General features: G+C 36.8%; 1 protein-coding gene across 1 annotated transcript in view; it reads right to left on the reverse strand.

Moving 5' to 3' along the window:
- The window catches only part of LOC136025387 (lysine-specific demethylase 3A-like), a 266,827-nt gene extending 262,170 nt beyond the window's left edge, over positions 1 to 4,657 (reverse strand). The window contains exon 1 of the mRNA XM_065701374.1: positions 4,462 to 4,657. Within this exon, the coding sequence (XP_065557446.1) occupies positions 4,462 to 4,558 (97 nt within the window). The 5' untranslated portion in view covers positions 4,559 to 4,657. The remainder of the gene's footprint in view (positions 1 to 4,461) is intronic.
- Between the last annotated feature and the right edge of the window lie 6,266 nt (positions 4,658 to 10,923).

Here is a 10,923-nt window from a genome sequence, read left to right on the forward strand (position 1 = left end):
CAGTCCCTTTACTGGGGATGATTTTGGAATCTAAAACTGGGTGGCAATTGCTCAAAGCCTAAATATATCAGATTACGATTCAGAAAGCAAAATCCCTTAGAAAATATCGTCTTGGGGCCCAAGAAAACCGCTGAAAGGAGATAGAGAGGGAACCAAGTACCAAACACGACTTTCTGATACAAAGAGTTATAAGCTGTGTTTGGGAGCTGCACTACATTTCAGACCACCAAATCAGCCTCGTGTGAGTACAACTGAACCTCATTTAACTCAACCACTTCAACTGAGACCTCATTCAACTCATCCCCGTGCCCTTTAAACCTCAACACACTATACCCAGTTTCACCGGAGCCTATTTGACTTACCACACTGCTTTGACCATGAAATTCAAGTGTGTTCGGGCCCTGGGGATGAAAAAATTTGATAATCTAAAATAAATCAGATAGAACGATAAACTGCTGTTTATAGAGGGGGAATAGTTTTGCACTGAAGTAGCATAAAAAACACTAAAATAAAAATCAACAAATGAATTAAAAACCATTTCAGTACAATCAACTTTTATCATCTCCGACAAAACGGGTTGAAGTATATTTTCTAGGTATAATGTTGATCTAAAGTGGGCTGGGGTAAACGCTTCTATCGAATACACCGCAATGTCCCTACGAAAGTAGGGACATTAAAGTAGCATAAAAAACACTAAAATAAAAATCAACAAATGAATTAAAACCATTTCAATACAATCAACTTTTATCATCTCTGACAAAACGGGTTGAAGTATATTTTCTAGGTATAATGTTGATTTAAAAGTGGGCTGGGGTAAACGCTTCTATCGAATACACCGCAATGTCCCTACGAAAGTAGGAACATTAAAGTAGCATAAAAAACACTAAAATAAAAATCAACAAATGAATTAAAACCATTTCAATACAATCAACTTTTATCATCTCTGACAAAACGGGTTGAAGTATATTTTCTAGGTATAATGTTCATTTAAAAGTGGGCTGGGGTAAACGCTTCTATCGAATACACCGCAATGTCCCTACGAAAGTAGGAACATTAAAGTAGCATAAAAAACACTAAAATAAAAATAAACAAATGAATTAAAACCATTTCAATACAATCAACTTTTAGCATCTCTGACAAAACGGGTTGAAGTATATTTTCTAGGTATAATGTTGATCAAAAGTGGGCTGGGATAAACGCTTCTATCGAATGCACTGCGATGCCCCTACGAAATGAATTTCATGGTGGACCAAAGTAAAAAATTATGTACACCACAAAGTTTATTTTCATACCACCTAAAAAGGTTTGGCTTAAAGGGAATTACCTGCCAAAATTGAAACAGCCTAAGGGTAATACCCAAAAAGTAAAAGTCATTCAACGCTATCCAGATGCAAACGATTGTAAGAAACAGATTGTAAATGCCTCGAAGCTCAATAATGTAAAACGCCCGTAAACAACCGTTATATACCTGCTAATAACAGAGGCTCCATTATTTCGACAAAAAGTTGACAAACCAGATATGAATGGAAAATTAATTTCTTAAATAAACATAATGTAATCAAGCAGAATTTGCATTGAAATAAAGTCAAAAGTAGTTCTTCGGCCAGGGGTGCTACTAGGCCCTCCCCAAAAACGTGAAACACTGAATAAAACCATACTTTTGCTCAGAACATATGGTACTTGTATGATACAACCCCTACCGCTCACGAAGTGAAGTTAGGTTAATCCTAATAAAATATATCTATGTATCATAAAAATATAATACTTTAGAGAGAAATTTGGGCTATATATTTTCACACTAGGGGGAGGTACAGCGGGTCTGAATGCAAGATGTGTTAACTACAATTACTCTGAAATTACGAAGTAAGAATTGCTTTCTAACTTCCAACTGTCCAAATACTTTACTAAATAATGTTCAAATAAGTAGTCCAAACTACATATTTCCCATCTATTCTGTCACCTGTAGAAGGTCCAACTGGCATTGTACTAACGATACTATTGTATATGCCTCAACTCGTTTGCATATTGACAACCCGCCTTTCCCATAGTTGACAACCTTCCCAAATAGACCTCATAGCTTCAGGCAGAAGCCCGGGGATTCTTTTCGAGGGGAGGCAGTACTACTCCCTTTTGCGCCCTATGCAAGACCTTGTTTAGCCCCCTGTCTCCTAATAAGTGCCTTGGGGGCAACTGACTCCACATACTAGTTATCAGGCAGACATACCTTCAGTATTATATGGCTCTTAAAAAGGTATTATATACCTTTATGGTACTATATGGCTCTTATTTTTCAGTTTTCACGGTCATTTTTCACTTGATTTTGGAAAATTGCTCTAACTTACCCCTTCCCAGGATTGTGACGAAATTACACGGCTGTGTCAAAGCCCCTTCCCCAAAACTAGATAGAGCCTTACCGAAATATGGTTTAATCTCGACTTTTACCAGGGAACATCCGAAATTCTTGTCTCTCCTTGGATTCAACTAGTTGTGAGAGTCAGCTCTTTCACTCTTGTGTAAGCTATGATGGTAAAAGTTAGGCTAGATTATGTTAATTTAGGTTACAAATATCGGAAATGGGTTAAAAACCTAACGTAACTTAACCTGTCATCATCAAACATTGTATCAAATTAAAAAAATTGACAGGTAACGCTGACTAAATCCAAGGAGAAAAATAGTGTTTCAGACATTCACAAGTGAATGCCAACATTCACGAACTTTGAATATTCACAGAAACAGATTATGTCCAAAGTTCCTGATCTTGTTGATTATTTTTGGGGTAATATATTGCCCAACACTGGCAAATCCAGGGAGTGGGGGACCCCGGCATCCCCCACCCCTAGTTTTTTTCTGGTGCCCTCTTTCACTGTTTTTTTCACTCTTTTTAACGCTAATTATTAACATATTTGTCACATTAGTTCCCCCAAGATTTTGCTCATTGGTACCCTTGTCACATTTCCCCTCACCCCAAGATTTTGCCCTAGATCACTTCAGAACACGCTAGGATTAGCCTGTGATAGACTGTTTACAGTTGGAACTACTCCTTCTAAAAAATACAATAGAATTCTGAAAACATCTTTTGAAAATGATAAATAGGCCTACTTATATAGGGCCTAATTTCTAAAAGCGTTTTGATTCACCTTAGCCCCCCCCCCCCCCCTCTAATGTACAAAAATATAGCACAAGCCAAATTATATACTTTCCAAGAATTTTTCTGTTTCTTGATGTTGCTCCTTTGCCGTTAAATCTACGTCGTAAATAAAGAAAAGAGTGACGCATGGCAAAATGCATGGAAAATATATAATTTGAGGCATATATTTACACGTTCTAGATGTATGTGGGGGGGGGGCTGATTACCTTAATTTGCACTCCAGAACGAATTAGTTGCAAGAAGGATCAAGCTTTGATCAAGTGGGTAATGTTCTTATCTAGGAATATACCCTGTTTAGTAAATTTCTAGTAGAGCAGTTATGTTACTTCTCAAAAAATGACTTCATATATTTCCAAATATCAAGAAGGGGTGAATTTTACCTTAAATTGGAGCTTGGAGCAATATAAGGGTTTTTCATGTAGAAACTCCAGAGTTGATAACACATGACACATAGTAGAATACATACACGTGACTAGTGGTTTGATGTTGCTGATTCAAGTGCTTCCCAGTTATACTTCCATTCTTTTTTGACCATTCATTGTCAAGATGGTTCTTAAAGCTGTCTGTGGTTTGGGCAGCAACGGTATCTGGCAGTAATTTGTTCCAGAGGTTGGCAACACGGTTGGTAAGAAAATGGGCGCGTTGCCGCTTTGAGGAGAAATGCCTGGATAACTTCAAGTTATGTCCCCTTGTACGAGAATCCTGAGACGCCAGAGGAAGAAGACCAGGAACTGCATTTGTATTAATAAGTTTATGAACCAGAATGGCATCACCCCGTCTTCTTCTATAAACCAGAGTTGGGAGTTTCAGCTTGCAGAGCCTTGTAGGGTAGGGGAGCTCATGCAGTCCACTCACCATCTTAGTAGCTCTTCTCTGGACATCTTCAAGAATTTTAGCATCTTTTTTGAAAAAGGGGGATGCAAGGACCATGCCTGTCTCAAGCCTCGGCCGAACAAGTCCTTTATACAAATTGCTTCTTTTTTCAATAGAAATTCAAATAAGTATACATTTTCAATTAAAAAAAAATATATTTTTTTAAAATCTAGAAGGGGGAACAGGCCCCCAATAGACACCTCTTAGTTGTGGGCCTTCTTGATATAGGGAAGTAACTTCCCTATTAGGAAGTAACTGAGTTGGGTCTAGCCTATGTGAATAAAGTTTGAGGGATGATCCCAGGGCCTCAAACAGACCCTGGGAAGCTGTTATGTCTACCTTTTCTCTAGAGCTTATAAGAGTGAACGAGTCAAATTTTTATGCTCTGCTTAGCCTAGGTGACTTAGGCTATGATTGTGGGCTAAGCCTAGTGTGCTTACCAGCAGGTAAAACATTTCCATGGCTAGTGGGGGGTTTTCCAACTTCCTTAGGCATTGCTCCTCCACGTGGATCAAAATTCCCAGTTTTATCATCCATAACTAACACAAAGTGTATCCAAAATAATTAAAAAGGTATCCGAAATTCATAACAAATAATACATCTTATCAGCACGAAATCAAAACTCAGACTGATGATTGTAACGCATAAACACAAAGGAATGCTAAAAGATGGACGCGCTCCAAGCGGTTATTTTCTTATAATTTTTGTGAAAAATAATAGGCTACTTTTTTCAATTGCTTTGACTCAGTGGCAATCTATTTTAGTATTATTACAAATATAAAAACATTTCATTCATTCTGATAAAAATACAGAAGGTCAATGGATTGTTTTTTTTCTAAATTGGCATTTGGGCCTAAGTATTTGAATGATGCGCAAGTTAGAGGTTTTGGGGAGACAGTGATTGGGAATGGGGGCATAGGTATATCCAGGGTTGACCAGGTACGAGTAGCAAAAGTTATTCTTATAATTGCACTTGAGCATTGGAGGGAGATTGATGAACATAAGGATTTCTTCCATCAAGTCATTTGCTTAAAAGTTATGTGCAAAAGATATTCTACTTTGGAAAAAGGATGGGTCAGATAGGCAATTGAGGGGAAGTCTGAATATTTCAGAGCACAGGCCTAGATACCTATCCTTGCAAAACAGCGCATGTTCAAATTATGCCCTCGAATATGCAAACTTTTAAAGGACAATAAAATAGGTTGGTAAAATTAATTTGTGTCATTTGGGACACGTTCGTAGCTAGTTTTTTTTGGTACTTGTGTATTATTCAGAACACACTCCATAAGTAAAGTTAGGTTCTTTCTTGAAACAAACTACGATGTAGGTACGTTTTATGAGAAAATCCGGTCTCATATCCACAAAGACAAAACTCAATTTAGTTTGCTACGCATAGTGATAGAAGATAGTGTCTCAACATGGATTTTGAAATGAAGATTTGGGATTTGTCAAATACTGAAAAAGAGGCAATTATATTTTCCAGGATAAGGGGTTGTTGCCCACGACAAAACAGTGTGTCAATGGACACAACATGACTTTATACTGTTACGAGAAGGAACATTTAGGTTAGATTAACCTAATTAAAACGTAGGCTTACCTGCATTGTATTAGTTTCACGAAAGAACCTAACTTTACTTATTGAGTGTGTTCTGAGTAATACACAAGTAACGTTGTTTTCTTTGGAAAGAAGGACCAACCAGCTAGATTAAAAAACTGAATGTTTTCTGTCCATGTTTTGCTTGAATTTCGCTTTGGAGACTTTTATAAAGATACACTACCTACCCTTGCCCCTTCTAGTAACTCTCGTGCGCTAGAGGAGGTTCTAGCCCCCCACTCCTAGCCCATACCTGCGTATGGGGGGATCTGCCCTGAGTTTGCTATACCTGCGTATGGGGGGGGGATCTGCCCTGAGGTATACAAATATGTACATAGGCTAGGACTAGTTGTGCATCGTAAAGAAACTAAAGTTGGAATATAGAGTAAGAAAATATGTTTATTGTTATTACACCTCTACGTCTATAATATAATAGACTAATATAATATAATATATAATAATAATATATAATAATAATAATAATAATATAATAATAATAGATATAATATAATATAATATAATAGACTAATATAAGTCTATAATATGCATAGGAGTTTTCAGCTGCTGATCGCATTTTTTCCCGCTATATTGGACTGATTGGCCTAGAAAGCAGGTCAGTTCTAATTGTAACCAAAATTTAGCCTAATGTCATGTTTTATTGTGTCTTACCGAAAAAGAGGTTTCTCAAAAGAAAAGTAAACAGCCATATTGAAGCTTACAGACTAGCACGAATAAATTTCTATATTAACACAAACTTACAACGACCAGAAATTAAATACTCCGTGGTGACAAACCGTAAAGTAAGAAGCAACTAGACCCCATAGTAGCAATATTTCTAAAAAAAAAGTAATTTTGATAAAAATTAAAACATCAAAGAATTGGACTTTTATGCTGATTCCAAATCTATAATATTTATTAATTTTAATAATGCTCACCAAAAGCTAGGAGCCTGAAGCGTATTTCCTGATTTTTAAAAAAGGGGGAATACCCTCAAAATTCAAGTGATCATAATAAAAATTACACCCTATTGTAAAGGTTTCAGCCTCCTAATTTAAAAAAGGGGAATTTTTGCTAGAAGAGAGGTCGTGGATGCGCGTTTTCTTCAAGGGTGATCGTATCGAACCAAAGGTCTTAAACAATGGGGGGAAGACTTATTCGAACGGAAATCAAGTTCTAGTGTCCTATTTAAGTGACCAAAAAACTGGACGGTAACTCGTACCCCTTTTCCCCAAAGGCATCCAAATATCCAGTTGAAAGGTCCAATAGCATTGTCTATCAGGATGATATGACCTCAAGAGTCCCTTGGGAAAGGGCTGTAAGTTATATAATTTGCCCATCGCTTACCCATTTGTCATTAGGAAACTTAAGGACATTTTTCAGAGTTTGGGATTTTTTGCGGAAAGCTCTTCCACGGGGAAAATTTTCCTTGAAGAGAAAATTTTTAAGGGATATTTTACGAAGGGGAGGAGGATTTCACAGAATGATTTGAAAAAGGACCAGAAATTAAATTGAAATATACAACTTTTTTACTGAAAGTAAGGAGTAACGTTAAAACATGAAACAAACAGAAATTATTCCGTACTTACCTGGGGCTGTCCCTCCAAAGGCTTTCGTTCCTTAAGGTAAAGTTTGACCTATTGTCACATTCTTTTAAGAAAGACTACTCAAAGACAATGGATATGGAATTGAATATGGGACCTTCTATTATGCAAAACTACGGATGATAATCTTCAATGAATGTTCATATTTTGGATAAAAGTTAAATTAATTTCCAGTTTTCAATCCTTAACCGGAAAAAAATTAAATATATTCACAAAAATTGCTAAAATTAACCAGTAATAAAATTAGAAAACAGTTAGAAAACAAGCATAAATTCAAATAAATTAAAGCCAAAACGAACAAAAATTACTATGAATGAATATATGAAGAATAAAATACATAGACAGCGAAAAGAAGTCACGCAAACATTAAGACAAAAGATAATGTTATGAACGAATTACTACACACGTATGGTCCGTTTGACCATACGTTTTTTAAGTTAATTCTTTTATCCCACATTTAAATGTATTTAGATTATTGTCATGCATAAAAAATATTGTGACCTATATTTTAATGTGAAACACATCGTCTAATTGCATTTCCTATATCTATATTTTCAACATGGTCAAATAAGAGCAAAAGTGCTACAGTGAACGTAGCTAAAATAACATTTTTGTGTTACACGTGACAACCCTGTTCAGAAACACGCTTGACCTCTTTCATCACTGTAGCTTTTCTTCCGCAGAAGCCAATTCATCTAGGACACGCACTGGCAATATTCTTTGCCTTACTTATAGTACCCACTGCTGCATCAATCCCGACACGATTTTTTTCTGGTGGAACAGATGTACGACAGAATCGGATGGAGGTTCACAAAGAAACGCAGACTTTCGCGTCACTGCGACAAACTCTAGAAGAATTCAAATCAGGTTCTCAAACTCGTGATCCTTGGAATATAATATGGGCTGACACCTAACAGCCAAAATTAGCTTTTCAATCAGCTCCATGACTTTGGTTATGATTTATTTTTTTAAATCAGAACAACGCATGCGATTTGTCGTATGAGTTGAAATTATTCAAAGCATCCGACATTGCAGAAAGACGGATGGTTTTGCGTCGTTTGTCGAACGATTTGTCGCATGTCGCAGGATTTTGCGCGAAATCGCAGCAGTGGGAACCAGGGGTTACAGATACGAAACTACATCTGTGATTATGGACGAATCTTCAGATCATTGTATAACTATAACCGATTATGAGATTCAAAAGAATTTGATGAGAGAAATTACTGCAAAAAGGGGAAATTAAAACTGAAAAGTTGCTCTTGGAAAGCTAGATTGGAATGAAGCACCAGCAGTGAAAGATCTGAACAGATGGATACTTTGAACTTTTTTATGGCTCTTGGTATTTACCAAGTGGCATATAGCAATCGCAAATTCCATCGGTCCGTCTGTCGGTCCCGGTTTTACTAGTTCAGGCACTTCTGGATAAGCTAGGACAATGAAATTTGGCAGGCGTATCAGGGACCTGACTAGATTAAATTAGAAATAGTCGTTTCTCCGATTCGATCATCTGAGGGGGGGAGGGGTAGTGTGGGACGGTTAATTCGGAAAACTAAAAAATGAGGTATTTTTAACTTACGAACGGCTGATCAGATCTTATTGAAATTTGATATTTAGAAGGATATCCTGTCTCAGAGCTCTTATTTCAAATCCCGACCGGATCTGGTGACATTGAGGGGAGTTGGAGGGAGAAACCTAAAATCTTGGAAAACACTTTAGGGGGATCGGGAGTAGGGGGATCGGGATGAAACTTGGTGGGAAAAATAATCCCAAGTCCTAGATACATGATTGACATAATCGTAACGGATACGCTCTCTTTGAGGGAGTTGGGGGGGGGGGGTTAATTCTGAAAATAAGGAAAAATGAGGTATTTTTAGCTTAAGAAGGAGTGATCGGATCTTAATGAAATTTCATATTTAGAAGGACCTCGTAACTCAGATCTCTTATTATAAGTTCCGATCGGATCAAGTGTCATTGGGGGGATTTGGGGGGGGGGCGGAAATCTTGGAAAACGCCAAGAGTGGAGAGATCAGGATGAAACTTGGTGGGAAAAATAATCACTAGTCCTAGATATGTGATTGGCATAACTGGAACGGATCCGCTCTCTTTGGTAACCTACGAACAGGTGGTCAGATCTTAATGAAATTTGATATTTATAAGGGTCTTATGCTTCAAAACTCTTGTTTTAAATTCCAACCAGATCCAGTGACATTGGGGGGAGTTGGAGGGGGAAACCGGAAATCTTGGAAAACCCTTAGAGTGGAAAGATCAGGATGAAACTTGGTGGGTAGGATAAGCAAATGTCGTAGATAATGTGATTGACGTAACCGGACTGGATCCGCTCTCTTTGAGGGAGTTAGGGGGGTCCAGTACTTTGGCGAGTGGGGCTTCTGGACGTGCTAGGACGATGAAAATTGGTAGGCGTTTCAGGGACCTGCACAAATTGAGTTGATAAAGTCGATTTTCCCGATTCGACCATCTGGAGGGATGAAGGGCGAGACAAAAATTAGAAAAAATGAGGTATTTTAAACTTACGAGTGGGTGATCGGATTTTAATGAATTTTGATATTTAGAAGGACCTCGTGTCTCAGAGCTCTTATTTTAAATCCTAACTGGCATTAAGCCCCTGATTTTCCTTTTAAATCAATCTATTAATTCTTAGAATTTCGCTAGAACTCACGCCATGTGAGCTCTTGGCTCATAGCTCTTCCGACCTCGTCAAAAGTGCCATATGAGCTATTAGCTCTTGTTTTTATTAAGTATCAAATGACCAATAAAATCATCATTGGCCTTACTAAAAATAGTATAGTAAGAAATCCTTAAAAAAAAAACAAAAAAACAATGGATTGCTGAATCACTCCTGAGATAAGTTAATGAAAAAAATCTTTAAAAAACACATAAAAAATTTGATTACATGTATTTTTGATACGTTTTTACGAGTTATACACAAATTTCAGGGCGGGGGGGGGAGTTTCACACATGATAAACCCCTGGAATCGACCTTGTAGTAAAGATTATTTACCTCAATCAGAAGAGAACATTATGTTTTTGGCCCGGGTTAGTTTTAAAGAATTCCAAAGAAACTTCAATAGGCTTAAAGTAAGGTAATTCACTACAGTACCGGTAAAAGTCGGTAAAAGTACCGACTTTTAACCAGCCTGTTGAAACATCCTGCATATGTGATTTAAGTTTCGTTTATGCATATTTTCAATCTATTTTTATTATTAGAAGTTATCCGTAGTAAATACAAAAACTTCCGAAACAATTTCATTGTCAATCATGCATATTTTATGATATAAAAAAGCATTTGGCACCCTAAATCATTCTATTTTGTCTGACAAAATGAATAGCTCAGGAAGTCGTGGAAAAGTATTTGAATTAATAAAATAAATATTTACAAAATCGTGAAATCCAAGTAGAAATTCAAGACTATCTGTCTCAGCCTAGTTCTCTAGGTGATATGTGTGTGCCCAAGAGGTCTATGTTAGGACCTTTACTATTTTTAATTTACATAAATGATCTTCCTTATTGTTCATCCCATATGGATAGCCTAGCAGTTATGTTTGCAGATGATACGATGGTACCTTTTGAAGCTAAAAATTACAAATTTAGCAACTCAAGTGAATTCAGTTTTTTTGTTTTTTTTTTTACAAAATTTGTCTAAGACAGATTTTATAGTTTTTAGGAGATCTAAGAAAGGGATTGTTAAA

Source organism: Artemia franciscana, chromosome 3, assembly GCF_032884065.1.
Source record: "Artemia franciscana chromosome 3, ASM3288406v1, whole genome shotgun sequence".
Lineage (NCBI taxonomy): Eukaryota > Metazoa > Arthropoda > Branchiopoda > Anostraca > Artemiidae > Artemia > Artemia franciscana.